Raw genomic sequence first — 22,944 nt, forward strand, 5'->3', positions numbered from 1 at the left:
AAATAAATAAATAAATAAATAAGATATGAATTTATTCTTTGAGTTGCAAGGAGAAACACAAATGGTTAAATCACTAAAGGCCTGATTCACTAAGGGTTTTTTCCCATTCTGAGTCTATCAGAAAACAATTTAGTGAATCAGGCCCTAAGCTTGGTATTTTGTTCTGCATGCAAAGGTGAGAGAAATGCCAGACTCATAGGGGGACTTACGAAGCCCTGAATGTAGTCATGCAGAAGGATCATACATTCATTATATTTGGACATGCCTCAGTATAAGAACATTGTGAGATAATCTTTCAGCATTTAACTATTTCGGTAAAAGAAATACCACCAAGAAGTGTGGAGCTTTGCCGGCTAAGTATTATGGAAATTATCTAAATACTAAATGTCTGGTTAATTGCAAAGTACTGTATACTGACTCAGTGTTTGGAAGAAAGTCTCTTCAAATCAGGCAGTTTGAAGATTACAAATGCATGGGTTAAAAAATATAAAAAAGTTTTTCTTAATCTCAATAAACTTATTGGATTTGGAAAAAAGTTCCTTAAAGAATGAGAGCCATTCTTTGTCTCTGGCTGTGAGATTATGAAGTGATGTAATAAACTTGTTAAAGATCTAATAATATCAAATGTTACTATAATGCTTTCAGTTAAACACATTGATAAAAGTTTTATATGTTTAATATATGTTGTGGTTTGGGAAGGGAGGGTGAGGAAAGAGTTGATAAAGTAAAATGAATTGTCAATGTATATACCTATCTGGTGGTGATGTATTAGATATTGTATACTAAACTGGTTTTGTTATATTACATTGATACAATAAAAGAATTAAAAAAAAAAAGTGTCAATAACATAGAATGATCTGTGAAACATCTCTCCTTGCTGGTGTTATATGGAAACCCTGAAATTTGAGTGTATTAAATGAAGAACCACAGAAGCAGTTGATACTCTTGTTTATTTCCTGTGCTTTTTCTATTGTAGCCACGAGCCGTAGCAGGGTTTCGGGGGACAGTGCGATATGCGTCTGTCAATGCGCATAGGAATCGGGTGAGTAGCTATTGAATCATAGTCTGAATATTTTCATTATTGACCGGTACTGCTAAATGTTTCGGTTTTGTACACATGTATTATGCACTATTTTTTAACAACTTAGAATGTTTGGGGAAACGCTATGTTTTTACTATAGAACATTTGCTCAGAATTAAAATATTTTCTGGTTTTTCAAGTTTTTTTGGATGTGAAAATGACACCCAAGGCTTTAAAATGGTTTTAGTACTAGCTATGCAATAGTTTCTGGTTTTCTCTATAGGGTAGTGCTAATATTATAAACCATGAATAAAATCCCAGCAATCTATAGTACTATCTGTTGCATGTCTCTTTTTTTCTGTCTATTAAAAAATGACCTTTTTGAAGTGCACATAATCTAGTGAACTTGGATGGACATGTTGCCTCCGAGCTCTGGGTACCATCCCCCATCATACCTAAATTTTTGTTGTTTTTTTGGCACATGTTCATATGAGACTCTAGATTACTGATTTTTTAAGTTATATGGCAACATTTGTTAAGACTCCTGAAGTAATGTTCTTAAAACTTGAGAAAAAGGGTAAAGAAAAGTAGACTCGCTGATTCAAAGATGGCAGCTGCTAAAGAGAATGCTCCTCCATGCTTGTTGGATGAGGAGGTGGTCGCTGAATCAACCTCAGCTGTTACAGTATTGAATAGTATGTTTGATCAAATCTCTAAACAAATTACCGATGTTAACAATATGATGTTAGACTTTGGCACGCTGTTGGGGTGATGGAGGGTCATGCCGATGCCGCAGAAAAAGACACCATATTCCTAAGGGATATAGATGACCTAGAAAATAGGTCAAGACGTAACAATTTCCAGTTTGTTGGATTGCAGAATTGGTTGCTGATGAAAATCTTGTGAACTTGTTGGAAATGTGGCTGCTTAACAATTTAGGCCTCTCTTAGTACCAAGGGAAAATTGCATTTGAATGGGCACTTCGCTGGGGAGGCAGATTGTCAGGGTGAGTAAAGCAAGTATGGTAATCACAAAATTGCTAAATTATGCCCACAAAATGAATATATTACAGGCCTTTAATAAGAGGAGGAATTTTTATTGTCAGAATCAGTGAGTTTTGATATTCTAGGACCTTTCAAACTGGTGCCTGCAAAAAGGAAGGAGTTCATGCCTCTGTGTACAGCGCTGACCCAAAAGCAGATTGTTTGCTTTACAATATCTCATCAAGCTGAAGGTTTGGCTAACACTGTCCAAGTATATGTCAGAGTTGATGCAGCAAAATCATTTGTTGGTAATCTACAAAATAGTGATGCATGCCTGGATATGAGGCAAGCATTTCAGAGCTGGAAGCGATGCAGGATAGCTTCTAAAGCATATTCTGGAACATGCAAGCAGCATTTCAACTAAAGCACAATCTGTTTGTGACAGAATTTTAAGTTTGACAGTTTCATAGGAAAATGGGTTTGTTTTGTTCTATGTTTTGACCTGGACAAAACTGTTGATTCTTGTCCTCCAGTGCAGGTCTTTGAGTATTTTTGTTAATCGTGACAGTCTGGTGGCAAATTTTGGAATTTGAGTGCTGGCATATAATTTTTCTTATGGTGCTATCGATTTAAATGCTTTTTGTTCACTACTTTATCTAGGAGATGGATCTGGTTACTTTAGTTAGTGGAGATAGAAAGTGCATGGAGGAATATGCACCAAAGACGCACATATGAATGGATGTGCTTGTTCCTAGTTTTGCTTGATGCCTTTGTAGTGAGTGTGAAAACAAGGAATTCTTTGCAGAGACTGTGCTAAGTCCTATGACTTTTACCTGGGTTTGGGTTTGGGGATGACATCTGAGCACATCATTAACTGGCTTGATGGAGGTTAATCTGGTTCTGAGGTGGGGTTTATGGTGGTGGTGGTGGGGAATTATTCTATTAGGGGGGTCTATTTAGGAGGTGGAGCTTGGAGGAGGGAGAGAAAATTAAACTGGGTATAAATGTATGGATTTTGTGCATATATTCTAAATATAGAATTCTAATGTACGGCACAGATACTGTCTGTTATTCATAATGTCCACTGCTCGTAATGGGATGTGTACCTTGTGTTGTATTTTGCATCAGAAATATGGGATAGAGATCTGGATTAAGGGACCAGTGCAATAAAGTGGCCCAACCTAGCGCACAGGTTTACATGCAGTTGGAAATGTTTTTTGGACGCGCTAGACTAGCACCCAATGCAGTAAGGAAATTAGTTGTCCAAAATGTGCACCCAAACAAATGCATAACTGATAGCGCTCATCACATGTAAATTCCATGTAGATGAGGCTATTACTCCCCAATGCAAAAAATCTCTGGGTGCCCAACACACTTTTTAACACAGCAAATTGAATTCTAGTCCCAGAACTGGTGTTAGTTTAAATGTCTGTGATAGAATACATGACAGAAAGCATCAGACTGCCTTAAGGGACCGAGTCCAGCTAACTGGCCTGGTCCACCTTAAGACAGACAGGAAGGAGATCCTCGGGTGGGGGCGTATCCCTGAGGTAAGGGATAAAAAGATGAGGCCCTGAGAGAGAGAGGCCTCAGGAAGAAGAAGGAAGCTGTAATTAAGTGCAGGGTCTGTTTTGGAAGTTTTCTTTTGCTTGTCAGTTTGCTGAGGTAAGCAGCCATTTTCTTCTGTTTTGTTAAATAAATCTGTAAATAAACTGGTGAAAAGCAGACCAGATTCCAGTCTTTATTAAGAATAAAAAATTGAACACAAACTTCACAAAACAACATACAAGAATGAAGCAGTCAATCGACTACATAATAGGCAACTGTATGTGAGTTTGTCACAGAACATGTCAATCAGTTTTGTGATCATTTCCCCCCAATTTTTAAATTCCCTCCCCCCCCCCCCACTCTGAAGTGAGTCATGGCCTCTACATTGGCTCTTGCAAAGCATAACATCATTATCTACATATGTCCTCCTGGCTGGCTTACTCAGGTCCAGGCAGGCTCATGAAAGAAACCAACATGGAACACCTAGGCTCCCAGAACCCCCTGCCACCAAACCCAAACCCTGCCTCATGTTTCCAGATAGCATACATAATGTACGGGTCAGAAACAAACGGGAACAGCAAATGTGGCATAAGGGTATGTAGTCTATAAACTCTTTAAAAGTAAGCTCCTATCCCTACCAGAAAGACTGAATATGTTTATCCCAGATAATCAGGAACTGTTTTAGCAGCAGGGGTCACAGTTGTGGACAGGGGTTCCATATGCATCATGCTATGCAATGCATTTCTCCATTGCCAAAAAGATGGGTGATCTTTCTCCCTCCATTGTAGCAAAATAGCACATTTCCCCTGTACCAGTGCTTTATGTACCAAATGTCTGTCTTCTTCCTTCCGCAGGCTAATAGGAAAGCCTATACTAAATAACAGTACTTCGAATTCCATGGGAATTCTATCAGTCAAGACATCCTCCAAGTATATTAAAACCTTTCCCCAGAATTTGTGAAAACTGGGCAATTCCAAAACACATGAGTGAATGATCCTGTCCTGAAACGTATAAATATAGGCTGTACAAAGATGGGTGTACCATCTATACTGTGGTGATATGCACCAATCGCATTAAAATGAACTGTGACAGAGTTGGTTTTTAAGCCAGCCTCCGAAAGGTGTAGAAGGTAATCAAGCAGTTTTTGTGTGGTGCAGGAGAACGGATCTAGGGCCTTCAGCTCACACCACATGGAAAACCTGCACCAGTCCATAGGACTTTCTAGTGGAAGGCTTTCTAGAAGCTACCAGGACTCAGATACATACTCAGAAAGATCAAGTGGCTGCAGGATTAACCTCTCAATCCAGGCTGTAAGCAACAGGGCCTGAAGGTTGCGATGCCACAGCCTGCCTTGATCTTGCATGATGAGATCTGGGTACATCCTCAGATTGATCGATTTCCAGATGGACAACTCCTACAGGAGTGAAAACCAGATCTTTCTCAGCCAATGAGGGGCTATGAGGATCATAATCCCTCTGTCCTCGCAAAGCTTCAAGACAGTCTTCGCCACTAAGGGAATCGTAGAATATGTGTACAGAAGACCCTTACCTCAATGACGGGCCAGGGCGTCTGAGGCTAGTTTGCCATTTGACCTGGACAGGGAGTAGAACAGAGGCACCTTCCTGTTGCAAGGGAATGCAAACAGATCTATATCCGGGCTCCCCCAGAGGCTCGACTCAGTCTGTCCACCAGCACATTCTCTGTCCTGGCCAGGTACATGGCCCTGAGCACCAACCTGTGAGACAGGGCCCGGGCCACGACCAGATCTGGACCACTTCCTGACACAGGAGGAACAATCACCTGCCTCCCTGCTTGTTGACATACCACATGGCTTACCTGGTTATCAGTCATGATCAGGACAACTTTGTTGGATAGCCAATCTCTGAAAGCCCTTAGTGCGTACCTGATTGCTCGGAGCTCCAGGAAATTGATTTGACAAGAACATTCCTCAGTAGACCACATACCCTGGGTGCCGAGTCCATCCACATGAGTTCCCCACCCCAGGGTAGATGCATCCGTAATTAGCACAATTTGAGTAGGGAGTCTCCAAAAGGAAATCCCCCGTTCCAGACTGGAAAGTACTCATTTCCAGGACAAAGGAGTCGTGAGAGACGGGGTGACTTGGATGCAGTCCTGGAGGCTCTGAGTGGCTTGGTGCCACTGTGATTTCAGGGTCCACTGGGCTCTGCACATGTGTAAGCATGCCAAGGGAGTGACATGGACATCATGGCTATGTGGCCAAACAACCTCAACCTAGACAATCATGTGAATTTCAAAAAATACATAATTCCACACTTAAAGAGTGCTTTTTCAAACTACACACCTTGAGAAAACTAAAACCCCTCCTTCATCTCTCCGATTTTCATACAGTATTGCAGGCAACTGTTTTCTCGAAAATCGACTATTGCAACTCCCTTCTACTAGGTCTCCCCAAAAACACCATTCACCCACTCCAAATCCTCCAAAACGCTACCACTCGCATCCTCACTAACACCCGTAGAAATGAACACATATCACCTGTCCTCCAAGATCTACACTGGCTCCCCATAAGACACTGTATCGGATACAAAACCCTCTCCATTATCCACAAAGCCCTTCATAATTCCGACATGAATTGGCTCAAAAAAACATTAACATTTCACACCTCCTCTAGACTGTCCAGAAATCAATACCTGGCAACCTTACGCACACCCTCTCCTCTCCCAAATTCTACAACCTTGCATCCACTAAAGCTCGATCACTGTCCATAGCTGGGTCTGCGCTGTGGAACTCTATGCCAGTTAGTCTATGCCAGGAACTCTGCCCAAAGAAATTTAAGCAGAAGCTAAAGACCTGGCTATTTAAACAGGCTTATTCCATACCAGACTGAATCCCATTCAGATATCTCTCTCCCCTCTTGCCCACCCACCCACCCTCTGGTTCCTCTCATAATTCCTGTGATTCCTCTCTCTGCCCTCTAGTCCCTAGTTCTTCTAATGATTCGCTTTTACAAAGAGCTCTATGTAATATAGTCTAAAACATTGTAAAATAAGCTCTTGTTCCCCATACTAAGTTTTGCTCGTGTTTGCTGCAATTGCATTCAGTTCATTTACATTCAGTTCATGTTACATGCATATATGAAGAGTTATATGTAAAGCATTTTAAAGCTAAGTTCGTGTTTCAATGTAAACCGATGTGATACTCACAGTGTATGTCGGTATATAAAATCGCTAAATAAATAAATGTGCCAGGCTGATACCTGCTGGCTCTGCTGAACTTCTGCTGCAATGGTTGCCAAAGCGACGTCCCTCTGGTGCGGCAGAAAGTCCTTGGCCTGACCCGTGTCTAGCAGGGCTCCAATGAAGTCCAGTTGAGGTGACTGACTGAGATAGGACTTTGGGTAGTTGAGAACGATCCCTAGTGACTCTAATACCCAGATGGTCAAACACATGGACCTGGTGGCCCCTGCCTGAGGTGTGCTCTTGACCAGCCAATCGTCCAGATACAGGAAAACATGCACTTCCAGCCTGCAGACATTTTGTGAAGACCCGTGGGGCGGACACGAGAATGGTAACACCCAGTACTGGAAGTGCTATTTTCCCACCACAAATTGGAGATACGTCCTGTGACCAGAGAAGATCTCAATATGGGTGTATGCGAGATAGCATAGGCAGACCACTTTTTGTAAAAGGGGGATCAAGGAGCACCAGGGAAACCAATCTTGAATGTTTCTTAGAAACTTGTTCAAGGCCCTCAGGTCTAGATGGGATGTTCTCTTTGGAATTAGGAAGTACCTGGAGTAGAATCCCACCCTCTTTGCCCTGATGGTATGAGCTTGACCACTCTGGCTGTTAAGAGGGAGGAGAGCTCCGCTTGTAGTATCTCCTGATGCACTACTGGCTCCCAAAATGGGCATGTAGGGCAATTTGGCAGGACACTCAATAGATTTAATTGGTAACTCTGGCGGATGATGGACAAAACCACGGTTTGAGGTTACAATGGGCCACCGGTTCACAAAGAACCGCAGCCTTCTCCTGACTGGAGGGTCCATTGTCTTGGGTATGGACAACTGGCTTACACTCCCTATGGCCCAGTCAAAATCCCATCCCCGGAGTTGACTGAGGAGATGGCTGGCTCTTTGCTGCCTGGGATGGCCACGGGAGCTCTGATGGTATTGCTGGGATCAAGGAGGTGGTGGATAGTACTTCCTTGGCCCTTCCTCGACAGCTTCCTGGAGGAGGAGGACAGGTCCAGAGTACTAGCAGAGAGTAGTTGGAGGGTTTCATGATGGTCCTGGAGTTGGGCCACAGCATCCCTCACCCTATCTCCTAAGAGATTCTCTCCAGTACATGGCACGTCAGCAAGTCGTTCCTGTACCTCTGGTCGGAGATCTGAGGTCTAGCCATGCCATTCTGCGAGCACTGATTCCCGCTGCAGAGACCCTTGATGCCATCTCAAAAACATCCTAGGTCGCACAGACCTCATGTTTCCCGCACTCCAGACTTTTGTTCACCAGCGACATGAAGGTGTCTTGCTGCAGTTGAGGCAGCTGCTAAGCCACCTCCTGCACCTGCTTCTAGATGTCCCACGAGTATTGGCTCATGTAGAGCTGGTAGGCAGCAATGCAGGCAATAAGCTTGGCACCTTGGAATAACTTACCCCAAAGAGCGTCCATCGTTCTGTCGTCCTTCCCTGGGGGCACTGAGGAATGGGTCCGAGAGTGCCTAGCCCTCTTGAGGATGTATTCGACCACCACCGACTGGTGAGGCCCTTGACACTTATCGAATCCAGCAGCCTTCTGGACAAGATAGACTCCGTCCACTTTCTTATTAACGGGAGGCATTGTGAGAGATTTTTCCCAAATCCTCAGCAGCAACATCTTAAGGATCTTGTGCACTGGGACCACCACGCTCTCCTTAGGCTTCACAAACTGGAGGATCTCAAGCATTTTGTGCCTAGCATCCTCCTCTGACAAAAGCTGGAATGGGATGGTCTCAGCCATTACCTCACAAACCCTGCGAAGATTAAGTCCTCAGGTGGAGCCTTCCTTCGCTCATCTGGAGAAGGTCTGATGGGAGACCATCCAAATCCTCTGAGGACTCAGTCTGATCATTCCCCCAGCTAAGTTGGAGAAGCTTTTTCCTTGCTGCTTCTAACTACCTCTCTTCCTCTTCCCGGCAGCCCTGAGACTGCTGCCGTCACCACTCTGCTGAGCAAACAGCAGAGACCACCAAAGAAAGAAAAGAAAATAGATAAGACCAGAAAATAAGATATGCTTTGCTAGAAAATCTACCCAGCGAGACATAAGATTGGAAACTTTTATTCCCAGATATAGAATATTAATAAATTATCAGTCCAAAATGTCTGACCTAGATTTGTCTCCCACACAGAATTTACATGTTAACCGCTAGATTTTGTTGGATGTTATGATTTGTTCTATTGAACAATTAAATCTCTTGTATGCAGGATATATCCACCAGCCCTGAGGCTTTTGTATAGGGTTACAAGTATTTTATGAAGATAAAACTTAATTGTGCTCTTAGGTATATTTTGAGAGTCTATTATTCCATAGGGACTGACCACTGGAAACTGCGTCCCCGTGCCCCCTCCCCCCACCCCCCGAAAAAAACAAAAACGAATGGCTTGCTACTGGTAACCATAAATCTTACTGTAATTTTGCTACTTTGGTCATCTGTAAGCAGTATTCAGACCTCAAACTATTTGTTGAAAAAAGGAGAAGCCCGTGAAGGCTATGGGAGACGGGGTAGTACAGCACAATAATCATTTGCACAGGGCAGCAAAACAGGTAGCTCTGGCCCTGGTTACTCTACAAAGATGAAAAGTAGAAACAAATGAATCAGAACAGAGAAGTCAATATTTTAAAATTTTCAGTTTGTACTGCTTTGAATTGCAGTTATTAAAAATGTAAAAAAAAATCCCAAACATTTTTGACCAAACCAGTTATGATATAGGTACATTATAAATATAGCACGAAAGATTTAGTCATGAAGGAAAATAAACATAAAAACTTAGTCTGAGTGAGTCAGGCAAATTATTCAGAATGGCCTTTGTTTTTTATTCACGCTCCGCTGTATCAGGAGACTGATTAAAAGTCTGGGGTCTCAAGCCCTCTTCTTATACCTCTGAAATCTTTCCATATCAATTTTTATATCCTCCTTAGGAATCCTGTCTCTCTGAGATTTTTCACCATCTGCTATATCCCTCTTCTTCCTGATTTTTTTTTTTCTGTTGATTGACAAGTCAATTCCACTGTCTTCTCTGGAATCGTCCCTGGGACCCTAGTTAAACATACTCAAAATATCTTATCAAAATAACAAGTTTTGATATCCTAAGTATCCCCTTTCCTAATAGAAATACCTACAGTACCTGAATGTAAACCGATGTGATATCTCAGATCGAATGTCGGTATACAAAAAAATAATAAATAAATAAATCCTATCCCTCCAGATATTGATCTTGCCCTACTGTGTGCATTTGTCTCTAGCAGTTACTGCCAGTCAGATGACTGAGGAGAGGAGAGGGATTGAATCACAGATGTTTTATGGAGGAGGAGAAAGGGGCATGTTCTGGAGAGCACATGCACTCTTAGGCAAGCAAATAGAGAGACTTAAAGCAGCTGCAGATAGACTGAAAGGCCATTTCCTCTTCATCCAGTCAAGTGGGTTATACAGGCCAACCAGCAGACAGATAGAAAACAAAGTTTGCTGATTTCACTCTTTGTTTACTTATATGCTAATACCAGCCTGCCAGGACTCTCTTATCTCCAGCAGATGGTGGACAAGCTTCCTGTGTTGGGAGCAAAGGTCTTGTTAGGCTGGGGGAACAGAAAAATTCTGGTGAGCAGCTCCTATAATTCCCTCTTTCTCCTCCCTCCTCCTCTCTCCCATGGACTTCTGCTCTGCTCCTTGAAAATTCAGAGTCAATTCAGGTCCAAAGCCTTGTGCTTCCTTCTTCAGGACCCAAGGGAGTTCTAGGGGGACTGGAAGTTTTTCCACTCTCTTCCTCCCCATCTGCCTTCCTTGCTTTCAGGATATGTTTGCTGCTTCCCCTTTAAAGTCTTGAACTTGTTTCTGGCTGCAGCAATAAAGTTTAAAAAAAAACACACACAAAGGGGAATACTAGCTAATCAGCAGACAGAGGTTTGTGGCAACTGTAGAGCAGGGCTGCCCTCTGGGCAGCAGACAAAGCCGGCATGTAAAGCCTCTGTTCTGCACAGTATGCAGTCTTAACACAATGCCTTTGAAGATGAATTTTTAAAGCTGCTGGGGGAATGGAATAGTGCACATACGTCTTCCCCACCTTTTAGCGGGGGGTCCGCAACTGAAAGCGCTGTTTTGTTTTGTTTTTTTGGGGGAGGGGGTTTCACCGGGCTGCAGATAATGGTTGGGAGCACTAGTGGCCATTTTGAAATTGTACTAAAACGGTAGGTGCTGGTCAGTGATTTGATGCTGTCTGAGGTGTCTATAATATTAGTTTTGTCTTTCTTGGCAGGATCACAGTTTGCTCCTTTTAAGGCTATTTCTGTTAAACTTCATATTCTGAAGATGCTCTTCTTACCAATATGCACACTCTCGTGGTTTTCAAGGATTGGATCCAACTTTGTATGGTTCCTTCCTTTCTAATGAAAGAAGTTTCAGAATACGTTTTAACCAGTCAAGTTCCTGCTCTTTGTTTAGCAGGTCGACACTTTTGGAAGAATGTGCGCCACTTTGATTCTTGGATGTAAGGAGACATCCTTTACAAAATTTCAGGATCTCTAGCCTTTTTTTTTTTTTTTTTTTTTAGGAGATCTGATCTAATTTTTATTCTGTATATTGGGGCGCCCACTAGAGTTTCTGTGATGCACTGGTTTAAAGAGGTGTTTACATAGGTTTATGTTAAGCCTGGGACTCCATTATTGAACTAGATTCATGGTCATTCCACGAGGACTCAGGTTTATTCATGGGGAGAGCTGCAACTGGTCTCTTCTTGGAGATCTGTAGAGCAGCATCTTGGTCTATATTGCATCCCTTTCTGGATGTTGCAGTCTGACTGTCAGGGTTACAGAGGTTAGCATCTGTCACCATGGCAGTTTTGCGGCGGCCTTGGGCAGCATCCCACTCTGTTAGGCTACATCTATTAGGGTACATCTCACTTGTCCGGACTAGTCTGACAGGATGAAGAGGAAGGTGAAATAAATATTTACCTGATAATTTCCTTTCCTTGAATATAGTCCAGTCCAGGTCCCTTTCTATGCTACTGCTATCTTCAGTATCTTCATTTACATTATGCCTTTCAGCAAATGTTTTTCGCAGGTAAATAAACAGGGTTGGAAACCATTATGGCTTCCTGTGCTTTGCTGCAGGTGAATGGTTTCTTATGCTACTATTGGATACTCATTTGTTTATTTATTTATTTAAATGTTTATATTCTGCTTTTCGCACTTTTTTCAGCATTTCAAAGCGATTTACATTCAGGTACTGTAGGTATTGCTGCTTCTTCCTTAGTTTTTTCTGGAAGTGCACTAGTTTAAAGATATTGATAATGATAAATGTAATTATAATAACTCCTATGATGGTTCTATTAATGTTGGCCTCAGTTGGCTTTTTACAAGAATTCTGGCAGGCTGCATGTCAGCACAGAGGTATATTATAACAGCGAGCCTGTTGTCAGGGCTGGTGCTAGTGTTTTTGCTGCCCTGTGCGAACAATTACTGTGCTGCCTCCCTCCTCATTTTTTTTTAAACACAGAATACCCCACCTCAATTAAACATACAGAACACACTCACCATCACCAAATTCAGAATAAAGAGACTATAAACAGAAACTGAACCGGAAACCACAAATCGCAACAAGAAGTTCTCTGTATGCAGTGCAGCTGTGGAGGAACAAACATCACCAGTCCTCATAAATCATCAGTCAAAATCAAGGAATATAAATAAATCATATTAGTAAAACCATACTTATAAAAAGAATATTTCCAATGATTTAAGGAATAGAATAACATCCAATAATTAAGAGCTCATACAAAATTTAAAAATTTTTCCAAACAAATTATTTCAAAATGGCAGACACAGACATCCAATAAGTAAAATAATGATGGAAAATTTACTGCTCTCCGTACCTGAAAAAATTTTTATTTCTAGTCATCATGAGTTTAAGGCATAGATTAGAGAGGCAGCACAAATTTTCTACACATCCACCCCTCCAGGCAGGCTCCCATTCTCTCTCTCACACACACACTTACACACACACTTACATACTTTTGTCGGCTGCCGGTGGGATGGGGTCTACTGGCAGCCTTGGAGACCTCATTCTCTTTCGGGATGCTGGTGAAATGGGATCCATCGGCAGCCTCGTGGGCCTCCTATTTTTCCGGTCCGCCGAAGGGATGGGGTCCAAATGCAGCCTCACAGGCCTCTTTCTCTTCCAGGCCACCAGTAGGATAGAGTCCACCGGTGGCCTCATGGGCCTCTTCTACTTCTGGGTCACCGGTGGGATGTGATATATCAGCGGATCCCTGGGCCTCGTCCTCTTCTCGTCCACAGACAGACTCGTGGGCTGCTGCTTCTGCCGCCCCTCCGGGTGTGCTGCCCTGTGCAATTGCATGGAATGCACACCTGGTAGTCAGACTGACGGTCAGACTGACGGTCAGACAAGTAGTAATTTCACCTTTCCCTTCCTGTTGCAATACCACAGGTATCTAATGAAGAGACTCCTGGACTTGGGTTTTTCATGTTATTTTTCTGATTTGCAGATAAACAGAAAGGGGAAGGTACATTAAGAAAACAATAAAAGTTTTTGCTATCAAAAAAGTGTCTGCATTCGAAATGGAATAATGCATCATTGGGTTTAAATCTGTGCAAAAATAATTCTCATCTCGTGATTTCTGAATAACCAGTCATTGGTTAGTCAGAAAATCAGGTGTGTTTTTTATTTTTTTAGTGGCTTACCCTGAAAATTTAAAGGGTATTGATTGCACTGTGAATAAAATGTTATGAAAAAGCAAGTTTGCTTACCGTAAACGATGTTTCCGTAGATAGCAGGATGAATTAGCCATGCTGTCATGGGATCTGTCAATCAGGCCCGGGAGGCGGAGCTTGTCAAAGCAGAGAACAGAGCTTTGCTCTCTGCGGCTGCGCGTGTGTTCCCGCGCAGGAAAGTAACAGAATCTCCTCAGTCTGTGATTAAGCTGTAGTGTAGTCGAAGACTAGGTGACTGCCAGGGAGGAGGGTGGGTCAGCATGGCTAATTCATCCTGCTATCTACGGAAACATCGTTTACGGTAAGCAAACTTGCTTTTTCCCGTCGATAGCAGGGCTGAATTAGCCATGCTGTCATGGGAGTCCAAAGCTCCCGATCACGTCATATATGACATATATGGGTGGACGTGATCTTTGACAGTGTGGCAGTCACCGTGGACAGGAGGATAGAGATTGCAGTATTGCTTGCCCTATCTTCGCATCCGTGGTTGCTTGCTGGTCAAGACAGTAATGAGATGGGAAGGTATTCAGTGATGACCATGTAGCTGCCTTGGAAATGTCTCTGGTTTGCACATTCTTCAGGTGTGCTAAGGATGTGGCTACTGCTCTGATTTGGTGAGCTTTAGGAGTAGACTGTAAATTTAAATTCTGGTTGTTGTTGCAGAATTTGATGCATTGTGTTATACAATTGGAGATGGTGCGTTTAGCTACTGGCAGTACAGGAGCTTTTGGTTCGTAGGAAACAAAGAGTTGAGAAACACGGGTGTCCGAGTTTGTCCTCTCTTTGTAGTGTGTTAAGCTCTTTACAATCCAGTGTGTGCAGTAGCTTTTCCCTCTCGTTTGCATGAGGTTTAGGGAAAATATTGGTAATTCCATTGTCTGATTGAGATGGAATGGAGTAACTATCTTCGGTAGGAAGGATGGGTGAGTTCGTAGAACTACCTTTGTTGATGAAATTGTAAGTACGTAGGATAATGGATCAAAGCTTGTAACTCACTAAGTCTTCGTGCTGATGTTACTGCAACCAGGAATACCACCTTCCAGGTGAGATATTTAATGTGCTGAGTCCATAGGTTCAAATGGAGAAAGTATGAGCTGTTCCAGAACTATGTTGAGGTTCCATGGAACTGGAGGTTTGGATATTGGAGGACGAATGTGAGTTAAACCCTTCATGAAACGAGTCAGTAATGGGTGATTGGATATAGGAATGTCATTGATTGGTCTATGATAGGCGCCTATGGCGCTGAGGTGAACTCTGATGGATGATGTTGTTAGTCCATCTACATATAGTGTATGAAGATAATCAATGAGCAATTCGGGGTAGCAGTCCAATGGCGGTACACCTTTGGAAGTGCCCCAAGTAGAGTAGTGTTTCCATGTGTAACTATGAGTTTTCCTGGTTGAGAGTTTTCTTAATTGTAACAAGATGAATTGTGCTGAAGTGGAAAACTTCTTGTTCATTTAGAAGGAGTCTTTCAATCTCCAAGCTGTCAAGTGCAGAGATGAGTGTAGCGGGTGTAGGAGTGTTTCTTGATCTTGGTTTAGAAGATCTTGACGATTCGGTAATAGAATTGGATCCTTGATGGATAGTCGAAGTAGGAAACTGTACCATGGTTGCCTCGGTCATGCCGGGGCTATGAGTATCAGTTGAGTTTTGTCCTCTATTCACTTCTGAATGGTTCTTGTTATGAGAGGTATGGGAGGAAAGGCATACAGAATGCTTGTCTCCCATGGAATGAGGAAGGTTTCATGAGCGATCCTGAAATGGCTCGGTCTTATCAAGCAGAAGTTGGAAACTTGAGAATTGATCTCTGTTGTAAAGAGATCTATGGAAGGTGTCCCGCACTGTAGAAATATGTCCTGGACTATTTCTGTATTGAGTGACCATTCGCAGGGATGCAAGATGCGGCTTATGTTGTCCGCTCTTGTGTTCGCAACTCCCGGTAGGTAAGTTGCTTGTAGATGTATGCAATTCTTGTGAACGTGTTCGAAGATTGTTAGGGTCTCCTTGCAGAGGGGCCATGAACCGAATTCTCTTTGTTTGTTGATGTAAACATCGCTACTTGGTTGTGTGTGTAGATCATGACCCTGCGTCCTTTCAGGTGGTCTTGGAAGACTCACAAGGCGTTGCGAATCGCTTTGAGTTCCAATAGATTTATTTGTAGATTCAGTTCTGAGATCGTACATAACCCTTGGGTTTCGTAAATCTCGAGGTGTGCACCCTATGTCCTGCGAGATGCATGTGTGGTTAGAACTGCATTGTGAGGAGGCTGAACAATGCTCCTTGGATAGGGTGGAATCTAGGAGTCACCATGCTATATCTTTTTTCATTTCTGCGGTCAGTGAAACCTTCTGCGTCACTGGTTGTGAATGCTGTTTTCATTGGCGCTTTAGACCCCATTGAAGGGGTCTAATGTGTAGCCTGGTGTTGGGAATCGTGAAATTTGTCACTGTCACGTGGTCCAGACTTACCAGGACTGTCTACTGACGGCCTCTGAATATGTTTCAAGGTGTGCAGGAGTTGACGGAAATGTGATATTATGTCGTCTGGGAGATATGCTCTGTTGCACATAGTGTCCAAGCATGTGCCTATGAACTGTCATTGCTGTGTTGGTTGTAATGTGATTTTGAAATTTTATCACCAACCTTAGTTGCTGTAAGCAATGTATCACCCGTGTGAGGTGATACTATAAGATGTTCGGAGTTGAGGCTATTATGAGCCAGTCGTACATATACGGAAAGATGGTTATACCTTGTTTCCTGAGATAAACTACCACCACTATCATGTATTTGGTGAAATTTCTGGGTACAGCCGTTAGTCCAAAGGGAAGAACTTGTACTGGTAGTGTTGATGTCTGTATCGAAAACACATGTAAAACCACAAGGATGGATGGATTGGAATGTGTGTGTATGCATCCTTCAGATCGATGGAGCACATCGAATCGTTGGTTGAATGAGAGGAAGAATTGACTTCAACGATACCATTTGAATTTCTCCTTGGTGAGAAATTTGTTCAATTTCCTTTGATCTAGTATGGGCGAAGGCCCCCAGACTCCTTTGGTATGAGAAAGTACGGGAAATAAATGCTGCTAGTTTGGGGTGTGGGTGGATTATCGAATTGCATGTTGTTTGCAAAGTAAAGCAATTTCCCCCACCCCAGTTGTGTATGAGAACTGTGAGTCTTGAGTGCGGAAAGATGAGGCAAGATTGGTTTTGTAACAAATTGGAGTTGGTAACCTTGACGTACTATCTGCAGAACCCATTGGTCTGATGTTATTCTTTCCAGACTCTCAGGTAAGCACGACTTCTGCCTGGAGGAGCTTGTTGTTGTGGTGGCGGCTGAGTAACTAAAAGACGAAGTCGTTTTGCTGCAGTAGCCGTATGTAATGGCTGCTGTCTTTGGTTACGTGGTTTACCCCTTTGTTGATTTGAGGTATTGTATGTGGAGCAGGACGTTGGTAGGCAAGGCATGGCTGCGTACGAAAACTTTAAATGTATAGGGTCTTCTGGCAAATGGTTGCCTACGGATAGACCCGACATAACGACGTGTAGTCGAATAAATAGGATGCGATGCTAGCGATTGTACTGCTAGATCTTTGTCTTTAATTTACTTACTGCGTCCTGGAATTTCTCTCCGAACAGGATATTTCCTGTACATGGGAGGTTTGATAGTGTCTCGTGTAAGTCTTCACATATCGAACTTGAACGTAACCATGTTAGTGTGCGGGCTGCAATGACTGTTGCAGATGCCCTGGATGATGTTTCAAGTGCTTCTTAGATTGACCTCAAGAGGTGTCGAGAGCATTCTACTATGCCATGAAGAAGCTGAGGTATCTGTTCCGTCATAGAGGAATAAGTAGTTTTTATAGCTTGCATGCACTCATATGGATATTGCACCATGTTGAACTGATGTTGCATAATTCTTGCGGTTATATCGAGTTATGGAATATTTTCCTTTCAAACTCATCTAAATCTTTGTTGTCTTTCCCCGGTGGGGAAGTGGTATGCAACTTATTTCCTTGTACCTTTGCATCGCCAACTCTACTACAAGTGATGTATGATGCAATTGTGATAGAGTATATAGTGACGTTTTCTTCATAGGAAATTTACGTCAGTTTTCCTGGAAATGGCTGTTATTGTATAAGGTAGCCTCCAGGATTTTGCAAGATTGAATGCAGGATATCTTGTGGTGGAAGAATGTTGGTTCCACCTGAGTATCAATTTTATAGAAGACCAATTTTGGGTATGTAAGGTCTTCAGGAGGGGAATACGACTCCCGAATGTGGTCTTGCAGATTTGAGAGACATCCCACTTATGGTGATGGGGATGTTTGTATTGAAGGAGAATCCAAAGATGTCTCCTGGACATGAGTTGGTGAGGCTGGTTGGTTTAACATGGGAGATGTCGGTGCCAACTGCTGTTTAGTAGCAATATTAGGTATTTAAATGATGATGGAAGTATCACGTAAAAAACTGTTAAGATTGAGACAGTTGGAAAAATGCTTCTCTTATATGAGAGGGCATAACCATACTACTGTCTTGTTTTTGTGCGATACCTGTTTGAGGTGAAGTTGTGGAAACTTCACGGGCTCTTTGTAGTCTATTATCAGAAGTAATACTTAAAAGTTTTCGAATCTGAAGAAGTGTTCGAGGAAGAAATTTTCATTTCTTCCTTGTCTTTTTTTTTTTTTTTTTTGCTTTACGAGATAATATAGAAGTCGAGGGATTTATCTCCCATGATGCACTCCTCTTTGGTAATTTATTACGGTGGGAGTGACTTAAATACTTATATTAGTCATCAGATGATGTATCAGTATCTGTGACTTCAGTCTCTGGAAATTTAGCTGTGTGAAGGGTATTGATTCCGCTTTCAGCTCATCTTTAATTTTTTTTTTTTTTTTTTTATGAATAATTATGGATTCCACGCGCAGATGTTGATCTATGCGCTGAGTTAGATATATGCGCGTAGATATGTTTATGCGCGGATGTAGAGTTATGCGCGGTATGCGCGTATGCGCGACGGTGAACTTATGCGCACTTGTAATCTGTGCGCGGAATTAAATTTCTGCGCAGTTTTAGTTGTATGCGCATACCTTTTTTATGTGGCGCGCACATGGGTTATCGGCGCCGATGTGTTCGGCGCCGTGCGCATAAGCCTCTTTATGCACATAAGCCTTTTGTAGGCGGCGCCTTGCGCATAATCCGGTTTGTATTCGGCGCCGTACGCGCAAGGTCTTCCGGCGCCGTACGCACAGGTACTTCCGGCGCCGTATGCGCTGGATCTTCCGGCGCCGTACGCACTGGGTCTTCCGGCGCCGTATGCGCATCTGTTCGGCGCGGTGTTTTCTCTGCGCCATGTGCGTATTTGTTCGGCGCGGTGGTTTCCTCTGCGCCATGCGCGTATTTGTTTGGCGCGGTGGTTTTCTCTGCGCCATGCGCGTATTTGTTCAGCGCGGTGGTTTTCTCTGCGCCATGCGCGCCTGGAGCTATGAGCTACGCACAGACTCCATCCTCGGCGCCGGTATGTTCATCTGCGCGTGGACGGTGCCGTAGGCGCATAAATCATCGGCGCCGAGGATTCCACCTCCGATGAGGTATGTTGCGGCTCTATAGGCACTGGGGATTTTCAAGAACCCACTGGCCTTTGTTGTTTGCCTTTCCCTTACCTCCTAGAGTGGAGGACTTAGGATTTGACGGCAAAGCTTCTTTCTTCCGTTGGAGCCGATGCAGTTAGCGGACTAGGTCCTGAAGCCGGTGGCCGCTTGATTAATGCTCTAGATGATATCTTAGAGCGAACTTACCTTTGTCTCGATTATGAGTCAGTCCGAGACATTTATTATAGCGGTCGTAGTGACAGGGTTTGAACCCGATTTTGATATTTAAATTCTGTTTTTAAAACTGAGGAGAAATCAGCTCCGCGTGCGATCCCGCTCGCGGAAAAAACAGACTGAGGAGATTCTGTTACTTTCCTGCGCGGGAACACACGCGCAGCCGCAGAGAGCAAAGCTCTGTTCTCTGCTTTGACAAGCTCCGCCTCCCGGGCCTGATTGACAGATCCCATGACAGCATGGCTAATTCAGCCCTGCTATCGACGGGAAACAAATCATACAGAAGAGTGTTTCATCAATAGTAACAAAAAGTACTTACTTCCAGTACTTACTTACCAGTGACAACATGCAATCACCATGTACTCCTGCCTGACTCCCTGCCACATTCTACTATGCAGCCATCTCTTTCTCCTTTCTGCATCCTGGGGCAATCCTTTCTTCCCCTTCTGTTCTTTGTGCTCATGCCTATCTCTCCCTACTTACTATCCTGCTTTCCCTTTCCCCAGTGCTTTCACCCAACTTACTGTGAATGTCATCTCTCTTACATACTTACATATTGTAAATGACAGCAGAAAAAGTCTGCCCAGCAAGCCCTTTTTTTTTTTTTTTTTTTAGGGTAGTAACTGCTGCTCTGGGCAGGTTAACCCCACCTCCCCTCATGCCTTCTGTTAACCTGCATGGAGCGACAGCTACTACCCTTATGCCCCCATGCGTTCTGTTATGGGTAGTTGCTGCTGCTGTATGCAGGTGACTCCCATTAACACAGGTTACCCCTTTTTTTCATTTTCATCCTTTAGCCATTAGGTATCCTCTCTGTTTGTCCCATGACCTTTTGAATTCCATGACGTTCTTCTCTTCATTACCTCTTCCTCTCCTTCTCTGTCCACACTCAGCACAGGACAGACCAGCTACTCAGGCCTGGCGCGACCAGGTGTATATACTGTGCATTTGCATGGGGCGACACTCCCAGGGGGAGTGGCAGGCCGGTGGCAGCAGGAGAAGCTATGGGGCCACTGGCGGAGCCTAACCTGCTAGCGGCCAAAGAAGGAGAGAGGTCACCAGCAGGGCTCAACCTGCCAGCAGTGGAAAATGAGAAGCCCAGAGTTCCCTTTTATTTACGTGTTTGCACCCATGCACAACGTTCCCTGTGGGTGCGCGCAGTTTGCGCTGTCCCTTCTCAAGCAGGAAGGCTGGTGTGTTGTGGCAGAGCTCATCCCACCCCGGCCCAATGACCATAGGAGGCTGTGTATGTGAGTGAGAGCCTATGTGTGTCTGTGAGAGCCTGTATGTGTGCGTCTCTACGTCTGTATGAGAGCCTGTATATGTGCGTCTCTACGTCTGTATGAGAGCCTGTGTCTGCGTCTCTACGTCTGTATGAGAGCCTGTGTCTGTGTGAGAGCCTGTGTGTGTGTATTTCGCTGTGTAAGAGCCTGTGTGTGTTTGTGTGCCTGTGAGAGCCTATGTGTCACAGATAAGCTCTCGCAGGCATACACACACACATAATATATCTGTGAGAGAGAGGGAGTGTGTGAGTATTCTTATGGAACAGCTGCCCTATGAGAAAAGGCTAAAGAATTTAGGGTTGTTCAGTTTGGAGAAGAGACAACTATGGGGGGATATGATAGAGGTCCACAAAATCATGACAGGTCTTCAACAAGTCAATGTAAATCGGTTACTTTCTCTCTCAGAGAAGGACCAGGGGCATTCTATGAAGTTAGCAAGTAACTTATTTAAAACAAAGTGAAGAAAATTCTTTTTCACTCAGCATATAGTTAAACTCTGGAATTCATTGCCAGAGGATGTGTTTACAGTATTTAGTGTAACTGGGTTTAAAAAAAGTTTGGATAAGTTCCTAAATGATAAATCCATAAACTGCTATGACTGTAATTAATAAGCAGTAGCAGCTTGTGATCTAATGTTTGGGTACTTGCTAGGTACTTGTGACTTGGATTGGCCACTGTTGGAAACAGGATACTGGAATTGATGGACCCTTGGTCTGATCCACTATGGCATATCTTATGTTCTTGAATGAATGTTATTGTATGTCTGAATGAGAGAGAAGATAAAATTTGCGCAACCCTACCTCCCCCAATCTATGATGATCTCAGGGTGACTGGAAATCAGAAGATCCCAGGTATGGAGAGCAGGAGATTTTAATCATTATTAATTTTAATTATTGGGTGTATTTTGATGTTTCTACTCTTTTGAAGTGTTTAATTTTTGTGGGGAAATAGAACTTTTTTTAATTATTGGATTATTCATCGGATGTTTTGAAATATTTTAATGGTGTTTGGGAAATTTTCAGTATTCTATTCCTGCTTTGAAATATTTATTCTTTTTATGAATATGATTTTATTATTTCTTGATTTTACTTTTTAAAGTTTTATGAAGAATAGTAATGTTTCTGTTTTTCCATTTTTGCTCTGCATATAAAGACTGGCCGCTTATGGGTTCCAGTTCAATTCTTCTCAGCACGTTTCTGTTTAAACTTTGATCTCTTTATTCTGTATTTGGTCAGGGACTCTCTGTGTTCTGCATATGTGATTGAGGCGAGGCAATTTGCTGGCATGTAATTTCTGTCAGGCCGATACAGTAAAGTGTGCTCAGCTGAGCACACCGTTTTAACCATGGTTGGATGTGCATATTGGACACGTGTCCACTGCCCCAGCCAGCGGGTCAGGTTAGGAAAATAGATGCTCAGTTTTATGAGTGTCCTTTTTCCTAACCCATGGCTGTGCAGCAGGCCGCGTAAGGGTTCTAGGGCCTGGTAAAATATGTGTAGAGTTGCTTTTTCATAGATAAAGTAGGGTTGTTTTGGTATGGGAGGTTTACTATATTGTAATGGTAATTCTGTTTATTCATGGTTTTCTGAGGGCCAAGCCCACACCCAACACGCACTACAAAAAAAGTCTAATTCCATAGGAGTTCGAAGTGTCTTTTTAGCAGAGTTTTCTGATTGGCACCACAGCAGTGCATGTAAATATAATATGCATGTTATAAGTGATATTTTTGCCTCAGAAGACTGTGTATTTGTCATGTAAAATTAAATGCTTAATTTAATTGTGTATGTCTGTAAAGGGTGTGGGACAGTGGGGGGTGTCGTGGGTGCAAGGCTGTAAGGTTTGCCTAGGGTACCCTTTATCCATGTGTTTCAGGGGTGAGAGGGTGTGTCAGTTTTTGAAAAAAATATAGATTGCAGGAGGGAGCTGGGCTTTATTTGAGGGGCCAGGAACAGAAACTGACTGAATCTGGGAGGGGGGGGAGGGGTGGCAGTACAGCAATTGTTCGCACAGGGCAGCAAAAAAGCTAATACCTGCCCTGAAGCTACTCAAGATGCTCAAAGCAGAATAAAAAGAGATGAAATTGTGTCCAGTTGCTAATAGGATTTTTTTTAAATGTGATTGTCTCTCCAGTTTTACAACTATTAATGGGTTAAAATACCCTGCTATTTTCAAGAGAGAGTTGTTTTTTGTTTAGGTGACAGTTCTACAGTTATATGTAAAGCCCCCTTCCGCTGTTGGGCAGTTCATCGTTTTATGTAAACCGGAGTGATTTGTAATTCCCACAAGAACTTCGGTATATAAAAATTAAAAATAAATAAATAA

At 43.0% G+C, this 22,944-nt stretch overlaps 1 protein-coding gene across 3 annotated transcripts in view; it reads left to right on the forward strand.

Moving 5' to 3' along the window:
• The window catches only part of TTBK2 (tau tubulin kinase 2), a 321,653-nt gene that overhangs the window by 198,625 nt on the left and 100,084 nt on the right, over positions 1-22,944 (forward strand). For all 3 annotated transcript variants that reach the window (XM_029598687.1, XM_029598686.1, XM_029598688.1), the window contains one exon: positions 977-1,042. In XM_029598687.1, the coding sequence (XP_029454547.1) occupies positions 977-1,042 (66 nt within the window). The remainder of the gene's footprint in view (positions 1-976; positions 1,043-22,944) is intronic.

Source organism: Rhinatrema bivittatum, chromosome 4 (genome assembly GCF_901001135.1).
Source record: "Rhinatrema bivittatum chromosome 4, aRhiBiv1.1, whole genome shotgun sequence".
Classification (NCBI taxonomy): Eukaryota; Metazoa; Chordata; class Amphibia; order Gymnophiona; family Rhinatrematidae; genus Rhinatrema; species Rhinatrema bivittatum.